The following is a 22823-nucleotide window of genomic DNA, read 5'->3' on the forward strand; positions in this document are numbered from 1 at the left end:
GGCCTAAATATATGCCAATGGACTGTTGCAGTGGTGGCTGACGTGAAGCCTGATTCTCTGCTATGACATGCAGACTCATTCTCTGCTGACATGAAGCCAGATTCTCTGTTACGGGACCTCTCTCCTCTGCCTGGGTGCTGGGCCTACATATATGACAATGGACTGTTGCAGTGGTGGCTGACGTGAAGCCTGATTCTCTGCTATGACATGCAGACTGATTCTCTGCTGACATGAAGCCAGATTCTCTGTTACGGGACCTCTCTCCTCTGCCTGGGTGCTGGGCCTAAATATATGACAATGGACTGTTGCAGTGGTGGCTGACGTGAAGCCTGATTCTCTGCTATGACATGCAGACTGATTCTCTGCTGACATGAAGACAGATTCTCTGTTAAGGGACCTCTCTCCTCTGCCTGGGTGCTGGGCCTAAATATATGACAATGGACTGTTGCAGTGGTGGCTGACGTGAAGCCTGATTCTCTGCTATGACATGCAGACTGATTCTCTGCTGACATGAAGCCAGATTCTCTGTTACGGGACCTCTCTCCTCTGCCTGGGTGCCGGGGCCTCAATATCTGAGAATGGACTGTTCCAGTGGTGGGTGACGTGAAGCCAGATTCTCTGCTATGGGACCTCTCTCCAATTGATATTGGTTAATTTTAATTTATTTTTATTTTTATTCATTTCCCTATCCACATTTGTTTGCAGGGGGTTTACCTACATGTTGCTGCCTTTTGCAGCCCTCTAGCCCTTTCCTGGGCTGTTTTACAGCCTTTTTAGTGCCGAAAAGTTCGGGTCCCATTGACTTCAATGGGGTTCGGGTTCGGGACGAAGTTCGGATCGGGTTCGGATCCCGAACCCGAACATTTCCGGGAAGTTCGGCCGAACTTCTCGAACATCCAGGTGTCCGCTCAACTCTACTACTGAATAAGAAGATCCTCTTCCAGAAAAAAAGCCCAATTTTTTAGGGGATAACCCCTTTAAAACCATAATATATGCACTGTAATCTAACCAATTACCTCCACCACAGCAACTTATTACAAGGTACTCCCTAATAAGAGTACTTATTTCTCAAGGATCTCAAGGTTTCGCCTTAGCCATTTATACTTTTGTCCTCAATACCAGCCTATCATCAATGGCAGAATCAAAAAGATGATGTTACTGGTAATGAGAACTAGTGAGAGATTTTGGCCTTTTTCATACATCAGTGTTTGGTCAGTATTTGGTCAGTTTTGCTGAGCCAAAATCTGGTGTGTCAAAACCTCTGAACAGGTACAAATCTTTCCGTTATGTCTTATATCTGAGTAGGCTTCACCCTGGTTCTGGCTCACAATCACTGATGGAAATGACTGATCAAACACCGACCTAAACACTGATGTCTAACCTTTATTACACCAACAGATTATCTGACAGATTTTCTTACCAATGATTGGTCTGATGGCCAATCACACACACAGATCTTATGTTATACACATCAACTATTGGTCTAATTGGAAAGATATTGGTCAGATAATCGGTTGGTGTAATACAGGCCTTAGTCTACCCAGGTGCCAAAAATAAACTCACCCTATTGACCTTATTGCAGTGTTGTACCTTATTCGTCAGGCCTATGGGCAGAATATACTCTCCTTTAATACCCCAATGTTACCTTGCTGGCAGTTACTAGCATATTATAAGGAATTGCCCATCTCTTAGCATTTTCTTTGACCAGGTAACAGACCTTATTTCTGACACCTTATTTCTTGACTCACTAATCTATTTGTAAAGGTCCTTTCACACGATTGATCACTGGGTCAATTAGCGGGCATTTTGCTAGTCATCTAATTGGCTTTTTCAATTAAATGAATTGCTGGCATTAAATGCTGGTGACAAATGCTTTAGTTAGCATAATATGTTCATCTTACTCAAGACGAGGTCAAAGACCACATGAAGGTAAGATGTTGATTTCCATTTGCATGACTGAAGCTATTAGGTGTGATTAAACTGCCCCTGGAGAGGTGTTAGAATAGCATTGTTAGTAGCAGGCAATAAATGCTGCACCCCTGCAGTTGGACATAAATAGCATCTTTCATACCTCTGTTGAACCATTCCTTCTCTGTGTCTAACATGCAAAACTCGCTGTCATTGAACAAGTGTCCTTAAGATGTAGCTACACTTACACACTTAACAGCTTTAGGCCTGTTTCACATTTGTGTTAGAGATTCGGCAGGGAACAGCTGCCAGATCTCTCTGCATTCCGGCTTTGTTGGAAGCAAATACATCACCGTCCAGTCCCATTCACTATAATGGGGACCGGCGACAATCTGGCCGCAACCCCGCAAATATGCAAAGAAGCGGCAGGACACATACTGCTACATGCAGTGGTTTTCGTCCATCCGCTTCTCGGCATGTTTGCTAGGTTACGGAAGGATCTCTGCCAGTCCATATTATAGAAAATCGGGCCCACGGATATCTGTTAGCATCCGGCAGTGCCAGATGCAGCCATCTCTGGCACTTTGCTCCCTGGAGAAAAGCCTGACAGAGATGTATAACTGAAATGTGAAGCAAGCCATGCAAACTGCTATCACCATCTTACCACCATGAGGTCCTGGTCCTCGTGTTGATTATGATAAACAGATTACACTGACTGAAACATGAGTCACCAGTATTTAATGCCAGAGATTTCTTGTAGAAATCATCCTAATTGAGAAAGCCAGTTGGATGACTAACAAAACGTCATCAAGGTAAAATACAAGTTCAGTTGCTCTGACTTTATTGTCACTGATATAATTGCCTATTTACATTGTCATCTGTTAAAGACCCATAAGCTAGTAAAAAAGGATTAGATCAGCTCACACATGCTTCAAAAAGATAATTACCTCCCTGGTGCATAAAAAGGCATGACTGAACTTTAAATCTTAATTCAATAAGAACACATAGTGATAAGTAGATCATTTGTGTTTCTCAACTCTAATCTGTTTATTTGGCTTTTTGGACAGTGAACAATGACAGTGCTATCACTGTATTTTTGCACAAGACATTGTTCTTTGCTCTAATGGCCATCGAACTTCCACTAAGTTCACTCTATAACCTATAATAAAAAAATCATTTGTAAGGATTGTCTATAAAAATTGCAAATAACCAGAAAAATGTGATCAAATTACCAGAGTTTGGTGTGCTTCAGCATTAACAATCAGCACTTAAAAATTTTTTCCTTGACGTGTGTGGCTTGAGATCCCAGCCAACTAATTTAATTGTGCTTTATTGCAAAGTTCTGCCATCACTGGCTGCGTGTGGACGTGGCTTGGACACATGCAGCCTGCCGTTCTATCTGGTTGCACTCTAAGGCTGCCTACACGAGTTGTGAATTATGTACTGTTTCTAAGCATTGATTTAAGTGAATGAGATCTAATAAATATTAATATATTTTCCGCACAGAAGTTCACCTGCTGTACGGATTTTGAAATCTACACAATGTCAATTGTTTGGGTAGATTTGCGTGGCAAAGGGTGAGATCAGGGCACATTAGCATCACAATCTGCTACAAAATCCATAAGTAACACATGCAGATTTTGGTGCCGAAACGCAGAGAAATCTGCACAAAAATCCAAATGAAATTCTGTTTGTAATCCCGCACCTGTTTGCACATAGCCTAAGGATGTAGCGACACAACACAGCGGGGATCCAGTTATCCTGTACTCTGAAAGCTCCAGGTTCTCTTAACTCAAGATTTAAAGGCTGCAAAACATGACATTTCACAATTTCTTTTCCAGATACCAAGTCAGTGTATGACCTGCGTACAGATGCAAGCATTCAGGGAATATATTGTTGGAAAAACTTCACCAGTTCCTGTGAAAATCTATGATTACTATGAGCCAAGTAAGTAGCCTACTAACTAGCCAACCATCTAATGTGTTTGGGGGCCTTCCGGCTCTCCCCTAGTGGCAGATGTTGAGGGGGATAAGGATCAAGTAGTTGGATTTCAACTGCCCAATCCTTTTTTCCATAGATAAGCGGCAGCAGCTTTCTCCCCTCTCCCATTCACAACTCATGCATTCTCACCTGGCAGGTATTGCATGTTTATGGCCAGCCTAAGGGAACATATGTCCTGTAATTACAGAGGATCTCCATTTGCTGTCAGTAAATGGGAACATTTTTGCTTACAACAAGGTTGTAAACTACCCTGAGCTAGTAATAATTGCAGCTGAGAGTTTGTTATCTACCAGTCTACCGAAACAGTAGGCAAATAGGGTGGTGAGATAACTGGCTGCCAGATCCTAGGTAAAAGCCTAACCTGTCCGACCCTTGTCCCCATGCATATCACATTATCAGTGGATCTCATCAAAATCAATCTGAACCTCTGGCAAAAATGTAATGTGTATGGCCAGCTTATGATTCACATGTTCATTTCCATCTATTATGGAAGCAACCTCTTGATATGGAGGCTGCTCCAGTAATGGATGAGACTGCATATCAGGCCGATATTTCTGAAGCAGTAATGTTGATATGAAAAAAGGTGAAATTATGTATTATGGTATATAGAGTGGTCAATGAAACTTGTAACTCACTAGTAATAGCAATAATGTATAATTCTACCAAAATTTCTACTGTAAGGCTGCTTTCCCATCTGCTTCAGAAGCTCCATTCTGTGCTTTCTTCACACGGTTTGTCAAAAATAGAGGAGAGAAAAGTTCTGCTTGCTAAAAATAAAGCTCTCCAGAACATAAACCTAATGAATCCTATTATAGTCAAAGGGATCTGTTAGGCTCCGTTCCTGTTAGTTATTTGCCGAATTCCGGCTCTTATAACAGAGCAGAAGAATGGAAATGAAGAGCACTGATATGAAGGCAACCTAAGCTTAATGCAAGTTAAAAAATATGTTGTTTCAATGTTTTCACCAGAATAACCATTTACCGTAAAATATAAAATATAAATTTATTGTTTGTACATTGCCTTTCAACAGCATTTGAAGCTACTAGATTCTACAATGCTAGCGAAAATAGCCCGCTGTCCCGAGAGCTATGTGATGGTACCACTTGTAATGAAGTGGAGAGCTCCACGAATCACTGGACTGGTAAGAGTGCTACATATCTTCTTGACTACTGTACATAACTGCGCGAAAGGAGAAAAGATGCCTTCCTGCTACTGCCAATCAGGAGAAAGGGAGTACTATCTCCCTAGTCTATGGGACTGATGAAGGTAGTATCAGTCTCATAGACTCTAAATGGAGTCACAGTGTGCATGCCAGAAAGCTATTCTAGTCAAATGAGAGAAACAGAAACCCCATTCACATGATCAGTGGGAGTCCCAGTGGTTGGACCCCAGCAATCAGACTTATCTTGTGGCTAGGTGATAAGTTGTCATTCTGGGGCAACCTCTTTAATATATTTTTAAAGTTTTTTGGGGAGTTATCGCCATTAATAACCTATTCTTAAGAAAGGTTATCAGCATTAGATCTGTGGTGATCCAACACCCAGCAACCCGACGAACTAACACAGGGAATGGTACAGCTCCGTTCTCTGTGTAGTGACCATGCAGCTCAGGTCCCATTCAAGTTTTTTGTGTTAGTTCCAGCCCAGTGCACCTTCAAACCACTGATCCATGGGGGTGCCAGATGTCTGATGCAGATCTATCTGATAACTGATAACCAATTAAAAGGGATTTTCTGCGAGTACAATATTGATTGCCTATCCTCAGAATATCTGAACAGTGGTAGTCTGACTACCAGCACCCCGCTGATCAGCTGTTTGAAGAGACCATGGCACTCTGGTGAGCCCCATACAGTGAGAATGCCAAGTACTATGCCATTGGCTGTTCTTGGTATTGCAGCCCCAGACCATTCACTTGAATGGGACTGAGCTGTACATTACCCATGTGACTGATCAATGTTACGTCACTGACCTAGGAAGATGCAACAGCAGTCACCAGAGCACCGCGGCTTCTTCAAACAGCTGATTGGAGAGGATTCTGGGAGTCAGACTCCTACCTACCTGATGTTAGTGGCCTATCCTGAGATAGGTCATCAATATTTTTACTACCAGAAAATCTCTTTAAACTTTATACATTACTGGTTTGTTTATATAAGGCTTAGAAGTGTAATGGGAGAAACTGAAGTATTTTTGTTAAAGAGAATGTATCACATACAGTATATTATTTACAAACTGGTGTTTTCGGCGGGTTCGGGGTGTTCCCGCAGCAGGTCTTATGTGCCCCGATTTTACCAACTCAAATGTTGGTAAGTATGTCCACTATGTGCTACAGAGAAAAAAGGGAGCAGGATCACCTCTATGTGTGCTATGTATAGGGGACATTATAGCAGCTGGTCTTCACCCCTCCTGGAGCTGAGCTCAAGGAAAACTGACAATTAGAAATATAGCCTGTAGAAGGGGAAAACTGCTGCAAATGCCATATACAAGTCATAGAATGGCCAGAAATAGTGCTACAGCTTATTTAAAAAAGACACCTATAAGGACCAGTAAACTTTAAATTTGATATATTAGAGTGACTAGACTATATATTTTTCTTGTAGGTTTTACTCCCACTGGCCCCTGTACTGGTGGATACCCATGCCCTGAAGAGGAACATTTTGAACACTGTATGTGCTATAGAGACTGTGGGTATGATGGCGACCCAGTGTGTGGATCTGATGGTATTCTTTATCAGAATCAGTGTCAGATGGAAGTTACAGCATGCAGGAATAACACCAGGATAGAGCGTGTGGCAATGTCACACTGCATCGCAGGTAAGGCTTTAACGTATTTAAAGGAAACCTGTTAGTAAATATAACATCTGCTAGTGTAATTGTAGATTAGTAGTATTAGGATGAAAGTACGACAACTCTATTGTTCTCTTTATAGTCCTAGATAAAGAGGTCCACAGAAGAACATTGCATTGATTAGTGTAATGTGTTATGCTCTAACGGAGTCCCTACAGGGGAGCTCTCTGGTCAGAGACATGGTCTGACTGAGATCATAACATACCACAGATTGGCTGCAGAGTTTGCTAGACTGGAGCCAGAGGAGGGCCACAGCACACAATTCAAATCAAAGCCTCCGCCAGCATGAATTAGCATTAGCGGACTCAGCATCAGATGACCATGTAGAAGGGCTCACTTTAAAACAGGTCATAGACCAGGTTCTGGCAGCCATTAATGCCTGTAAAACCTAATTAACCAGCAAGATCAATGACTCTAATGACTAAACATAAATCTGATGACATGACTCTGGAGCAAAAATATCAGAATTATTGGTCTTCAAGAAAGGGTAAAAGGTAAGACTCCAGATGATTTTTTAGAACAATGCATTTGAGAATTATTTCTGGATGTCACTTTCTCCTCTGCATTTGCAGTGGAATGGGCGCATCGTGTACCTGCATGTCCCCCAGTACTAGGAGCTCTGTTGAGACCTCAATTAGCAAGGATGATTAACTGTAAAGTTACAGGACAAAATCCTAGAATTGGCTAGATGAAAGCAAGAAATCAGGCATGATAATGCTAAAGTATGAATATTTCCTGACGTCTCCATGGAGTCACAAGAGCAAAAAGCCACTTTAATTGATGTCAAATAACTCCTGAAACAAAGTAATATTTCGTATTCTATGGTATATCCTGCAAGAATGCGCATCATAAATGGTGATAAAACAGTTTCCTTCAATTCCCTGAGGGGAATGTCATGTTCAGGGATACTTGTCCGGACAATAGGGATTGTCAGCTCCGAAAATGGGAACTGGACACTTATATTTGCATGCTCTCCAAGACAAGGTGAGCGGTAAAATATTTTCCCTTAAAGTGACACTGTACATTCATTAAACTTTTCATATGTTATAGGGACATATCAAAGGTTTAGATGAGTGGGGGTCTGAGTGCTGAAACCCCCACCAATCTCTAGAATGAGAGGAGAGAAGCATGCATTTGGCGAGCAGGACTGGAAGCGAGACCGACTCAGTAGAAAGATTATGGGCCCGTCTCACTCTGGTCTCCTGCAGCGAGGAGAGAGAGCTAAATACACGCTTCTCTCCTCTCATTCTAGAGATTAGTGGGAGTCTCAGTACTCAGATGGGATATGAGGCCAAAAACCTGTCCCCAGAGGCCCTGGACTACAGGGCATGACCACCATAGATGAAGGAAAGTGCCACTATATGTTTGACATCTCCAACAGTTTGGAGTTATATCTGGGATAAATCTGTTTAGGTACACTGGAGTGTAGTACCAGTGATAGAATATTTTCCTGGCAATATTTTTAGAAAGTTTAGAGGTAATAGTGAAAGAGTCCAACCATTGATCCGAGGATATGGTGGTCTGGAGGTCTCTCTGCCATTTATCTTTAAGTTGGATGAGAGGATCGTCAGAGAGATTCTTGAAAACTTGGTAACCTTTAGAGATACATCTATTGCTTAAGTTATATCAGTAGAGCCAATTATATAGTCCATGTGTGTCTGTATTGGTGTTTGATAGTCTGGGTGATTGCAATAGGTGTCGAATTTGTAAGTATTTAAAAAAGTCTGTAGGAGGAATATTATATTTTACTGTGAGATGATTGAAAGTGACAAAGATGTTATCAATCCAGTTAGGCAATTCGGGAGAGATCTCCACATGGAGAGTGATAAACCTAGGATAGCAATCTCACATACTGTATATTGAGACGGTATTCATGTAGCGTGTGGTATATTAATGTGGTGTTGTTTGGAATAGAGTTCCACGTGCAAAAAATTGCCTTAAGTGTTGTAAATAGGGTTTGGGTACGAGATCCAAGGAGGGCCTGAGAGGCTATATAGTGAGAGAGGGTGTGGTTGCGTAGGCCATGAGACTCAATTTGAATCCATAGTTTAGTAGAGTCGTTAAGAAGTAGAGATCTAATTTGATCCAGAATTATAGCTTGATGGTAGTGAAATAATGAAGGAGTGTTTAGACCTCCATGTTTAGGGTGAAAGATAAGGATTGAAGCTTTAACTATAGGTTTTTTTTTCTTTTTCACCTATGACAGCACCCCTGGAGAGACCGTCTCCACCTCCTCAAGACAGGAAACAGGAACCAGAACCGCCTTTAAAAGAAGGGATCATCCCCTCTATCTCCAGTTCTGTTTCCAGTCCTAAGGGGCAGGAGGGAATCAGATCCGCTGGACAATATCAAGGAAAAGAGCTGAGGGGGCCCTGGCTATTGAGATAGTGTGTGGAGGGTTACCTCGTGCGGCGTAAGTCTCCTCTAGGAGGTGCTGCACAAGTCTGGGCTCCCTTCTCTATCCTTACCCCTTCCATCCTCCTTCCCAGTTCCTGAGAGGGTCTTGGCCTTCCTGGGCTTCTGCGAACCTCTGCGGCTGTGTTCGCATGTTCGGCCGCCGGCCCGCATCATGATCTGCATTTACTTCTGGGTTGCGGTGGTGGTAGGAAGCTGACGCTGCGGACTGGAAGGGGAGGGATGCAGGGAAGCAGGCGCCGAGGAGAAAAGCCCAGCCGGCTCACTGCCATGCTGGGTGGCAAAACGTGTCAGTTCCTCCATTCAGGCTGTGTTGACTGTATAAAACATGCAGCAGGCACAGTGCGCTGAGCCCACTGAGACCACCAATAATACATCTGTACCACTGTGGGGTAAGAGGGGTTATACCCCCAGCATAAATTATTTATCTTAATGCTTATGGGGTCATTTCTTGTTGCCTAGGTTTAAAAGGAGTCTTATAGGAAGATCTCCAGAGTAATGGACAAGTGATTTGGTGTGTGTAAGAAGAAACTTCCTTCTGCCTGGCCAAAACCCCTATGTCAAGGGTGTATCAGCAAATTAATGGAGGAGGAAGCTCCATCTTTTATTGGCAGCATAAAACAGATGATGCAGGAAGAGGTCAGAGAGTCGGTTAGCGGTCTGATAAAGCACCGTCCCAGTACTTCTGCTGCTGCTAAAGACTCCCCCTCCAGTGACAGTCATATACTTTCTGGTCTGGAAGAAGAAGGAGAGTGGGGGTCATCAGACGAGTCTTCTGAGGACGAGGACGCAGGGAGACCACTATTTTATGTGGAAAATACTAACTCCCTAGTAAAGGCGGGCGACTATGGTGTTAGATGATCAGAGGCCACAGCATTCAGTCCAGGACTCTGTTTGAAGGGTTAGCTCCCAAGAAGAGGAAGGTGTTTGATGTGCATAAGAACATTCAAGAAGTGATTGTTAGAGAATGGAAAAGACCGGATAGGAAGTTTTTTGTCCCTTCTTTGGTGAAGCAGAAGTATCCGTTTGATGAGGAGTTGTCTGCCCCCTGGGATAGGGCCCTAAGCTTGATGCCCCAGTAGCAAAAATGTCCAAAAAAGCCGCACTCCCTTTTGAGGACATGGGTTCACTCAAGGACCCGATGGACAGGAGAGCAGAGGTTTATTTAAAGAAAAACTGGGAAGTCTCTGCAGCGACTTTTAAACCTGCTGTTGCCGCTACATCTGTTGCAAGATCCCCAAAGGTGTGGATTGAGTATTAGAGGCTCACATTAAAGGGGGTACCCCTAGGGAGCAGTTACTGTCTTCCTTCCCTACAATAAGTAATGCCTTAGATTTCTTAGCTGACGCTTCTGCGGATACCTTAAGATTTTCCGCTAGAGCTTCCGCCTTATCCAACTCTGCCCGTTGGGTTATTTGGTTTAAGACCTGAAATGGGGATGCTAGTTCCAAGGCAAAACTTTGTGCTATTCCTTGTCAAGGACAGTTTTTGTTTGGGCCTGTCCTTGACGACTCACTAGAAAAGGCCTCGGACAGAAAGAAGGGCTTTCCCTTTTTGTTAGTCAGGCACCCAGAATGTATTTCCATCCCAGATTTAATAAGGGGGGCTTTACGGGCAAAGAAAGAGCAAAACAATTTGCAGGTCCGAGTAAAAAAAAAAGTAAGGGATTTCTTTTTTCCGGGTCAGTTGTCACAAAAAAGCAATCCCAATGACGCCAGAGCACCTGTCGGGGGTCATCTGTCTATTTTTGCAGCTCAGTGGCAGAAGATCTCCAACAGTCCTTGGATACATTCTGTAATGGGGGGGGGGGTAAAACTAAAATTTCAGAGTTTTCCAGTAGGGAGATTTGTAATTACAGATTAACATTCAGATCCCGCAAAACAATCTGCCATCATCACAGAAGATTTTTCCCTGATAGAAAAAAGGGTGCTGGTAAGAGTCCCAGAGCAGGAATTGACAGAGGGGTTTTATTCAACTCTTTTTCTGGGCAAGAAGCCAAATGGCTCGTTTCGGACCATGAGAAACTTGAAGTGTTTGAACCATTTTCTGCAGTACGAGAGATTTCGTATGGAGTCCACCAAGTCAGCAGTGAACAATCTCTTCCCAGATTGCTTTATGGCCACAGTAGACCTGAGGGATGCGTACTATCATGTCCCCATTCATCTCAGCCACCAAAGGTTTCTGAGGGTAGCAGTTCAGTTAGAAAGAGAGATTCTGCTTCTTTGATTCCGAGCATTACCTTTCGGTCTTGCTCAAGCTCCGAGGGTTTTCACAAAGATTGTTTTGGAAATGATGGCCCACGTCAGGGAGAGGGGGATCATCATTATACCTTACCTAGACGATTTTCTGCTGGTGGCCCGGTAAGGTCAGATTCTTCAGGGTCAGATTGCCTGGTTGAGGGAAGTTCTAGAGAAGCTGGGATGGGATATAAACCTAGAAAAATCCAGCTTATGCCCAGAGATGCAGTTTCCTAGGAATGATTTTGGACTCCAGTTCCCAGAAGTGCCTGTTACCTCTGCAAAAAGCTTTACTAATCAGATCAAGAGTTCAGCTTCTTCTCTCATCTCCGTCAGTCACTATAAGAGAAGCCATGTCAGTACTGGGTCTCATGACAGCCACTATTCCAGGGGTGGAATGGGCCCAGTACCATTCAAGGCTTCTTCAGCCTCAGATCCTGCGAGATTGGGACATAAGTCTCCCCTCTCTGGGCACAGAGATATCTCTATCCTCCCAGACCCTAGATTCCTTGGGGTGGTGGATGGATCTAAAAAAAGGAGTTCCTTGGACCAGGGAGGCGGTTCTCCCCTTAACCACGGATGGGAGCCCATGTGGAGTCCCCACTATTGCAGGGGATTTGGGACAACAGATCTCTGTCCCATTCGGACATTGGATGCAATCAGGATAGCCTTAGTACAGAGTCTCCCGACCATCAAAGGCAGGAATGTAAGGGTCTATTCGGACAACACAACAGCAGTGGCCTATATCAACTGGCAGGGAGGTACAAGGGCTCAGGGCCTAGTGTCTCTCTCTCATCAGATTTTAAGCCTAGCAGAAGCTTCTCTATTATCTCTTTCTGCAGTAAGGTGTTTGGACAATGTGAAAGCGGACTTCCTCAGTCGTCATCAACCAGGGAGAGTGGTCCTTAGATCAGGGGGTTTTCAATCAAGTGGCAGTATTATGGGGTACTCCGGAGATAGATCTCTTTGCCACCAGGGCAAACAGGAAGGTAGAAGTCTTCTTTTACCTTTCTCCGGTGGAGCATCAGAGAGCTTTGGACGCCCTGGCTCAATCTTGGAGGCAGGGCCTTCTGTATGCCTTTCCCCCACAAAAAAAAAAATTGTCTTAAAAAAAATCAGAGAGGAGGAGGCCACGGTAATAGTTATAGCTCCCCTTTGACCAAGAAGGGTGTGGTTTTCCTGGCTCCGCAAGATGTCGATAGCAACATCATGGGTGCCTCCAGAATCTCAGGAGCTTCTGTCCCAGGGTCTAGTTTTTCACCCAGAGGTGAAGAATCTGCACCTGACTGCCTTCTTATTAAGAGGTAGATTTTATCGAAAAGAGGTTATTTCTAAGATCTACCTTAGAGTTTGGAGGACATTTTTCAAAGGAAGCAGGGAGCAAAGAAGGGATATGCAGCCTCTTCTCACACTATTGCTAGGTGGATTAGACAGGCCATTTCCTTAGCCTACTCTTCTAGGGGGACTGATCCACCCTCAGGGTTTGGGGCTCACTCTATGAGATCAGTCTCTACGTCTTGGGCAGAGAGAGCTTCTGCCTCGATAGAGCAGATTTGTAAGGCAGCCAACTGGAACTCTCCACATACATTTTTTTAGACACTATAGACTACAGTTACCTTCTAATGAAGGTCTTACTTTTGGTCGTAAAGTACTTCAGGCTGTGGTCCCACCCTAGACAAATTCTTGCCTATTCTCCAGTGGTGCTGTCATAGGTGAAAAATAAATATTGGATAACACTTAACGGTAATCGGTTTTCTTTGAGCTTATGACAGCACCCAGTTAATTCCCAACCCTATATAAAATTTGAATAGAGATGTATATCTGTGTATATATATATATATATATATATATATATATATTTATCAGATTGTTAAGATGTTATGTTTCTTAGTTCTTGAGAAAAGGACTGGAGATAGAGGGGATGATCCCTTCTTTTAAATGCGGTTCTGGTTCCTGTTTTCTGTCCTGAGGAGGTGGAGGCGGTGTCTCCAGAGGTGCTGTCATAGGCTCAAAGAAAACCGATTACCGGTAAGTGTAATCCAATATTTCCCCATATAAAGTGGGTTAAGAGAGATTGTAATTTTCTAATATATCTTTTAGGGATATAAATTGGGATGTTGGGGTAAGATTACCATTTTAATGGCTGCTTGTTTGCCCAGCAATAAGAGATTTTGTAGTTTTAATTAAGGATAAGCTTCTTTTAATAGATTCTAATAGGAGGATAAAGTTATGTTCAAATAGGTTTGATGTTGGGAAGGTAAGATAAATGCCTAAGTAGGGTAGTAGTGAAGTTTTAGATATAGAAAATCCAAACGTGGTTTTAAAGTGATTGATATTGGAATTGGGAAGACCTAGGTTAAGCATTTGGGATTTAGATATATTAACTTTATAGTACGAAGCTAAGCTGAAAGATCTAATGATATTGTTAATGACATCGGAAGAGGTTGCTGGGTTGGAAGTAATGATAACCATCTGCAAATAGCCCAATGCAGTGTTCTACAAGGCCAGTTTTCATTCCTTTTATGTCGGGTGGTAATAATTCAATTAAGAATTATTAATTATGGTCAAAGAAATAATTAACCATAAAAAAATAAAATGTATAAAATTTCTCATAAATTCTTAAAATCATGACCTGGTGAATTGTTGACAACCTAATTGATACAATTCACATCTGAGTCCGACTATTTCCTCAGATAAATAAGTTCTTTTTGACGTGAGATGACGTTAATGATAAAACATGTAGTTCTGCATTATACAATAATACACAGGTTTATAAAAATATGCAGATTTATTGGTTACACAAGGTTATAAACATATATAAGTAAATAAACACAATGATACATGCAAATGAATATATATAGCATTACAAGCTTAACAATACATGTGAGTGGAAATAACTTGTCACATTATAACCAAGCTATTATTAGGTTAGGATATCAAAGTAGGAACATAAGTTATATACATTACTGCTGTTCAGAGAAAACCTCATGATATCAGGACGGGCATGTCTAATCCTAGACATCAATATGGAATGCTAAATACATTCTGCCCCCCTCTAACCAATTACACATCACATGACCTCAAGGATGGGCAAATCCATTCAAGGATATAACTTAGAAGAAATAACTGTATCCCTCCGCCCCATCCTGGACTATTTTCACACATATAACTTTGGTAAGACAATTAAGACAAATAACAGGGATCTAGGATCATTGCTAGATCATATCTTAAATGGGAAGGACTTGAAATAAGTCTTTCCTGTGGGAATCCATCACTTAGCTTGGCGAAGAATGTTCTATCAATATATATATATATATATATATATATATATATCTAAGCAATTATTTAATGCTTTGCTAGATTATGAGTCTTGATTCTTCTGCAGGTAGAATGAAGTCTCACAGTATCCTAAGACTACATCTCAATATGGAGATGATCAATTAATTAATGTATTTATTCGCCAATCTAGATGGTATAATTTCACCCACACTATCAAATTAGTCTTAATAAAATGAAATATCATTTTCTGTGTCTCTTACCAAGTCCTAGTAGAAATCTCACTTCTGCTCCTAGGAAAGCTGGGTGGTCCATCATAGCGCATCTCACCATGGCTTTCATCTTGATAGACCCCTCTAAAGAGCTTAACTTCTCTTTCCTCTCTTTCTTGTGTGTGTGTGTGTCTCCCCCCTGTGTATGGTTTATGATCACAAACTTATCAGTTAGACACACCTTCCTAGTTTGGAACTTTCCAATCACTGTCGGATGGGTGTGACTATTGATACGAAATATGACATCATAACCTTACCCAGAATGCACTTTTGCTACTGTTGTAATGTCACCTACTCATACCTAGGTGGCACTGCTGTGTAAGCTATTTGCATCATAGTATAAAATGTTAACTTATGGAAGTCTGAATAAAATGTATTCTATACATTTTGACCTTAAAAGCTTTAATTCAAAGCTATAGGGATTAATTCTGACACTTGTAGCAATTAGAGACAGACCTCTAGGCGTCTCTCTGAATGTTTCTCACACTGTTTATTTGTGGATCATAAATAACTTCAATGGCTTTGCTTTCTCAGAGATATCAGTACCTCCTCTTGTCATACCTAAAGATGTGATTCATGGTTACAAAACACACATCTTCACAGACACTCTTTTAGAGACAAAGATTCTCCTAATGAGAAATATATATAATATACTGGATACATGTTGTCTTCATAACATATAACAGTATAATATAATATATATTATATGTTCTACTGATTGTCTTATGCTAAGGACTAAGGCTCATTAAATGAATACATACATATTATATATTTTGCTTCATTAATAAATGCCTAATTGTATAGGTAATTATCACCAGCTGCATAGAGCTTATCTTTATCTCTTGTCATAAATTTAAAAGTAGACAAGGAGTCCTCTTCTCAGACTGGTACATTTATGAGAAGAATAACACTGAAAAGCAGAAACCTTTGTACGACCTTAATTTGGCCTACTCAAGACATACAAAATTGTAACTATAGTCGAGCATGGCTCTTAAAGGCAATGCACATTCATCTTGACTAGAATGAATTGGATATCAATGTATTTACCTATGAAAAGGCACAACAGATATTAATCGGAAGGATCTAAAATGTTCTGCAAAGGGCTACATTATCAGGGCAAAAATGAGGGGGGATAAAGGGCATCCTTGGCATGTGCCATTAGAAATGGGAAAGGGAGTTGAAAGAAAACCTGAAGAGTATACTAACGCTGTAGGGTAGGAATAAAGGGCCATAATTGGGTTTCTTTAATATAGTCCCAATGCACCCTATCGAACACCTCCTCAACATCCAAAGATAGGAGCACATAAGGCGTTCAGGAGGTCTGTAGATCAATGAAACTTCTCGTTCCATCAGAATATTGGCGATTTTTAATAAAGCCAATTTGGTCATGTTTAATAATATTTGGAAGAATATCAATTAGCCTGGAAGCTAATATTTTGGAGTAAATCTTTAGATCCGTATTGAGTAGTGAAATTGGTCTGAAATTTGAGGCTCTATCTGGAGATTTACCTGGTTTAGGGAGTGTTTTAATAAGGGCTTGAAGCAAATCAGTGGGTATATATCCAGATTTTATTATTTGATTAAAGGTTCGATGGAGGTAAGGGGTAAGAATCTTAGCAAACTTTTTATAATATTCAATGGTGAGTCCATCAGGACCCGGGGTTTTATTTAGTTATAGAGATGAAATGGCTTGAAGTATTTCATTAGAGGATATTGTGCTTTTAAGGGAGTCTAGTTGTTGAGTAGTTATCTTTGGGACGGAGATGGAATCTAAAAAGAGATTGATATTTGTGATGTCGGGGTGAGGACCAGAAGACGAAGTACTGAGATTATATAGGTCTCGGTAGTAATTTGTGAATTCTTCAGAGATTAGTTGATAATTTTATTGTTTTGCTGGTCATATATGAATGGGATTCTCGAATTTAGGTTTTTAGATTTAACTTGTCTAGCCAATTGTTTATTTGCTCTATTACCTTGACTATAGTGATAATGTCACCACCAGACATCTGAGAAGCTCTGACAGACGTCCTTCAGAACCTCCTCCTTGAGGTTCCTTTTGTTTTGCTTTCATTTTCTCATTTCGTTAGCCTCTCTCAGCTGTCATGTAATTGCACTGATTGCATCCCTTTAAATCCCTCCCCATACTGCATCACCTTGCGGTTTATATTACTTCCTGGAGTGTGTGCATGCTGATCCTACTACTGAGTCTTCTACAGATAAGTTTTGTTCGTTCATTTGTGTTTTCCTGTTTGCTGGATCCCAGGTGACCCTGACTCCCTCCGTATCAAGTGTAGGGAGCCAGTGGTCGTGTCCCCTCACTATTATAGGGTGTTCAAGTGTTATACAGTCGAGGTATGAGGATATGCGATCATCTACCATTGGGATTTTTGCATAGGCTGAGCAGTTAGGGAGAGAGCCAGGTCTGATGCAGGGCTCTCCCTTTTGTTCCTTAGTTTTGGATCCAGTCAGTCGGATCTTCATTTTGTGTCTTCTAGTTTTCTGTACACCTTCCGTGACAGATAAGCTTTGAGTCTACGGAGATGGAATTCTTTGTTTAGAGCATTTATGTGTTTTTTTTTCTTTTGAACAGAGGCCATTTTTAAAAAGTGACCTCTTATGAATACTTTATGGGCACACCAAAGAGTAGTGTCATAAACCATGTCATTGTCATTGATTTGAAAGTATTCTGAAAGGGAGTGAACATTGACTTCTTGTAGGTTTGAGTTGGTCAGAAGGGAATTATTTAGGCGCCATGGAGAGGAGAATGGAAAACTGAATTGTTCACATAAGTATTAATGTGATTGGGGTGTGATCTGACAAAGTTATAGAGGAAATAGAGAACTCATCTACTCTTTGCAGAAGCCATTTGTCTGATATAAATAGATCTATTCTGGAATATTTTTTATCTGGATTAGAGAAGAAAGTGAAGTCCCTTTCATTAATGTATAAGATCCTCCAAATGTCAAATAAACCCTCAGAATGAAAAAGGGACTGCAACTTGGAGGGACCCACGTCAATTAGAGATGGATTTTTGTCAACAGTGGGATCAGGGACAATGTTCAAATCAGTACAAATTAGAAGAAAACCTTGTTTAATATCATTAATCATATTTAATGATAACGAATGAAACGGATCTGATTAGAGTTGGGGGCATAGATGTTCACTATAGTGTAAAGTACATTATTCAAGAAACAAACTACAATTATGAATCTACCATCATCATCAATTATTTGTTTATGTAATTGAAATGCAATGGTGTTTTTGAATCCCATAACTACCCCTCTCTTCTTGTGAACAGCATGAGAATAGTAGATATGAGAAAACATTATCTAGACGATGGGCATCTACATTGAAAGAGAGTATCTTAATTCCCATTTTGTTCTAAAGAAGGAAGACTGTGTGATCAAACTGTCAACATCTATTGAGCACAGTAGGTAACATCTTAGAAATGGGCATGCAATATAGTAACCAAGACTAGTGGCCCGAGGTTTAAAAGGTCAGGTACTTTCTTCTGTAGGTAGGACGTGATTTGGGGATCAGACCTCTGAGTCCAAGCATGTGCATCAGCTGTTGTCATGGAAGCTATAAAAAAAGAAAAAGTCCAAACAAAGTCCAAATTACAAAGAAAAAGTCATTTGTATGCATCATTAGCTTCATTTTGGGGGAAGCGGAAAAAGATGGATAAAGAGTTCAGTTTTAAACAGAACGAGGATAGTGCATGGAAACAGTAGTTGAGGCGGAGTGTCACGCCAAGCTGCCATCTGGGTGGGGAGAATAAATTAGCAGGTATTGGACATATTAGGATTTAGGTGATGATCTGACTTTTGTCCATTCTTGTGCAAGAGGTGCGGGCCTCTTCCTTGGAGGAGACTTGTGTGGGGACATGTCGCCCGCTTCGGGATCGTCTACTGCCCAGTTTTTGATGAATGCTTCTGCATCTTTTGGAGAAAGAAATGTATGAGTAGATCAATTTCTGTGTACAATTAGTTTCCCAGGGAAACACCATTTATAGGGGATATTGTGATGTCTCAGAATTTTGTTGTGGCTTGCAAACTCTCTGCGTCTCAATAGAGTAGCAGGAGATAGGTCTGAAAGTAAGAATATTTGTTGGAAGCGGTCAGGGATAGTTTTTTTTCTGACTTGCTGTCTTTAAGATCACTTCTTTTATATGGTGATTCTCGCAAGAACATCACAAGGTATATGAGAGGCTAGGTTTTTAGACTTGTGGATTATGCACTCTCTCGATAATGAGGTCTGCGTCTAATGTAGGGCTGCAGTAAACAATTATTTTAGTCATTGAGTATTCTATCGATTATTTTTTATGATTAATCGATTAATCTAATAAGAAAAAATTAATTAATAGACAGTTTTCCTTTATAAAAACTCATAAGACCCCCTGCCATTAGTCCCCAACACCCTTCGCTCCCCACTGTGCGATCAGCCCAAGTGCATCAGTTCCCCCCAGTGCCATCAGCTCCGTTCCCCCCAGTGCCATCAGCTTTCCCCCGTGCCATCCGGTCCGTTTCCCCAGTGCCATCAGCTCTCCCCCACCCCATTACCATTAGCTCCTCCCCACCCCAGTGCCATCAGCTTTACTCCCCCAGTGCCATAAGCTCTCTCCCACCAAGTGCCATCAGCTCTCCCCACCCAGTGCCATCAGCTCTCCCCCACACCAGTGCCATCAGCTCCACTGCCCAGTGCCATCAGCTCTCCCCCACCCCAGTGCCATCAGCTCCACTCCCCAGTGCCATCAGCTCTCCCCCACCCCAATGCCATCAGCTCTCCCCCACCCCATAACCATCAGCTCTCCCCGACCCCATTGCCACCATCTCTCCCCCTTTTGCCATCATCTCTCCCCCTTGTGCCATCATCTCTCCCCCCTTGTGCCATCAGCTCTCCCCCCTTGTGCCATCATCTCTCCCCCTTGTGCCATCCTCTCTCCCCCTTGTGCCATCATCTCTCCCCCTTGAGCCATCATCTCTCCCCCTTGAGCCATCATGTCTCCCCCCTTGTGCCATCAGCTCACCCCTTGTGCCATGAGCTCTCCCCCCTTGTGCCATGAGCTCTGCCCCCTTGTGCCATGAGCTCTGCCCCCTTGTGCCATGAGCTCTGCCCCCTTGTGCCATCATCTCTCCCCCTTGTGCCATCAGCTCTCCCCCCTTGTGCCATCAGCTCTCCCCCCTTGTGCCATCAGCTCTCTCCCCCCTTGTGCCATCAGCTCTCTCCCCCCTTGTGCCATCAGCTCTCTCCCCCCTTGTGCCATCAGCTCTCCCCCTTGTGCCATCAGCTCTCCCCCTTGTGCCATCATCTGTCCCCCCTTGTGCAATCAGCTCTCCCCCCTTGTCCCATAGTCTCTGCTGCCCTGCTCCTCCTGACAGCCGGATTGCACAGCGTCATTGGTTGCTATGACGCTGTGCACTCCGGGTGCCCCGGCCTTAGTTGCGCCCCCACCCTCTTGGTTTCACCAACTTACCTTTCCAGCAGGGGCGCCGCCAACACTCCATCGTTCCGCGCTGCTCTGTGCCTGACGTCACACAGCGCGTCAGGTCACGGCATACGTACGTCAAGAGGTCAGTGCAGCACAGGACCATGGACGTGCTGTGAAGTGTCCCGATTCCCCCTGCTGTAAAAATGAGTATTCCAAGTGCAGCGGGAGACCACGGAGCGGGAGTAATAGCAAGCGCTTCACTCCCGCTCCGTGGTCACATGACACAAACGAATCTTCGATGAAAAAAAATTGCATCAAGGATTTTTTTGTGTCGAATTACTCGATTTAATCGAGCAATCGTTTCAGCCCTAGTCTGATGCATCAGGTAGAAAAGCCAGTATTAGATCTTTTAAGAAGTCTTGCAGCTGTATATCTGTGACCGACTCAGGGATTTTTCTGAAGCAAATGTTGTTCTGCCTTGAGCTTTCCTCCAGGTCAGCTAATTTTAATTTATTAGCTGCGATATCATCCTCCATAGCATTGTCGGTGTCCACAAAATTATTGTGGGCCACTACAAACTCCTCCATATTGTCTTCCAAATGCGTTGTGCGCTCACCAACGGCTGCTAGGTCTACATGTATAGCCGATATTGCATCTTTTATATCACTTGCGAGTGTGGCGAGGCGCTCTGACTAGGCCCTTGTGCTGATTGAGCAGGAGACATATGGTTACTCACAGTTTGTGTGGGGGTTTTCATGCAGGTTTGAAAAAAGCTGTTGTGGAGGGCTCGAAACCACCTTCGGGGGCAGCCTGGGGAAAGAACAGTTCTGAACAGTTGCGAGTTGCTCTGTTTGGCGGGAGTCAGCGCCATCTTGTGCATTTGTCTGCGCCAGTTGGAAGAAGGCGGTGATATTAGATTGCAGCGTTCTGGTGTCCGTCTGATGAAACTGAGCCAAACGGATCTGTCCTGGCACACAATGTAAGTCAATGGAGACGGATACGTTTTCACTGACACAATCTGGCACAATAGGAAATGAATCCGTCCTCCATTGACTTTCAGTGGTGTTCAAGACAGATCCGTCTTGGCTATGTGGTCTAATGACATCAACACCCTATATCAGGTGTGCATAATTATTAGGCAACTTCCTTTCCTTTGGCAAAATGGGTCAAAAGAAGGACTTAACAGGCTCAGAAAAGTCAAAAATAGTGAGATATCTTGCAGAGGGATGCAGCACTCTTAAAATTGCAAAGCTTCTGAAGCGTGATCATCGAACAATCAAGCGTTTCATTCAAAATAGTCAACAGGGTCGCAAGAAGCGTGTGGAAAAACCAAGGCGCAAAATAACTGCCCATGAACTGAGAAAAGTCAAGCGTGCAGCTGCCAAGATGCCACTTGCCACCAGTTTGGCCATATTTCAGAGCTGCAACATCACTGGAGTGCCCAAAAGCACAAGGTGTGCAATACTCAGAGACTTGGCCAAGGTAAGAAAGGCTGAAAGACGAACACCACTGAACAAGACACACAAGCTGAAACGTCAAGACTGGGCCAAGAAATATCTCAAGACTGATTTTTCTAAGGTTTTATGGACTGATGAAATGAGAGTGAGTCTTGATGGGCCAGATGGATGGGCCCGTGGCTGGATTGGTAAAGGGCAGAGAGCTCCAGTCCGACTCAGACGCCAGCAAGGTGGAGGTGGAGTACTGGTTTGGGCTGGTATCATCAAAGATGAGCTTGTGGGGCCTTTTCTGGTTGAGGATGGAGTCAAGCTCAACTCCCAGTCCTACTGCCAGTTTCTGGAAGACACCTTCTTCAAGCAGTGGTACAGGAAGAAGTCTGCATCCTTCAAGAAAAACATGATTTTCATGCAGGACAATGCTCCATCACACGCGTCCAAGTACTCCACAGCGTGGCTGGCAAGAAAGGGTATAAAAGAAGAAAATCTAATGACATGGCCTCCTTGTTCACCTGATCTGAACCCCATTGAGAACCTGTGGTCCATCATCAAATGTGAGATTTACAAAGAGGGAAAACAGTACACCTCTCTGAACAGTGTCTGGGAGGCTGTGGTTGCTGCTGCACGCAATGTTGATGGTGAACAGATCAAAACACTGACAGAATCCATGGATGGCAGGCTTTTGAGTGTCCTTGCAAAGAAAGGTGGCTATATTGGTCACTGATTTGTTTTGTTTTTGAATGTCAGAAATGTATATTTGTGAATGTTGAGATGTTATATTGGTTTCACTGGTAAAAATAAATAATTGAAATGGGTATATATTTGTTTTTTGTTAAGTTGCCTAATAATTATGCACAGTAATAGTCACCTGCACACACAGATATCCCCCTAAAATAGCTAAAACTAAAAACAAACTAAAAACTACTTCCAAAAATATTCAGCTTTGATATTGAGTTTTTTGGGTTCATTGAGAACATGGTTGTTGTTCAA

At 42.5% G+C, this 22823-nt stretch overlaps 1 protein-coding gene across 1 annotated transcript in view; it reads left to right on the forward strand.

Moving 5' to 3' along the window:
• CPAMD8 (C3 and PZP like alpha-2-macroglobulin domain containing 8) overlaps nucleotides 1–22823 on the forward strand; it is a 147080-nt gene that overhangs the window by 113968 nt on the left and 10289 nt on the right. Inside the window, exons 38-40 of the mRNA XM_044270309.1 lie at nucleotides 3750–3855; nucleotides 4940–5050; nucleotides 6506–6718. Of these exons, the coding sequence (XP_044126244.1) occupies nucleotides 3750–3855; nucleotides 4940–5050; nucleotides 6506–6718 (430 nt within the window). The remainder of the gene's footprint in view (nucleotides 1–3749; nucleotides 3856–4939; nucleotides 5051–6505; nucleotides 6719–22823) is intronic.

The sequence above is a fragment of the Bufo gargarizans genome, chromosome 1 (genome assembly GCF_014858855.1).
Source record: "Bufo gargarizans isolate SCDJY-AF-19 chromosome 1, ASM1485885v1, whole genome shotgun sequence".
NCBI lineage: Eukaryota > Metazoa > Chordata > Amphibia > Anura > Bufonidae > Bufo > Bufo gargarizans.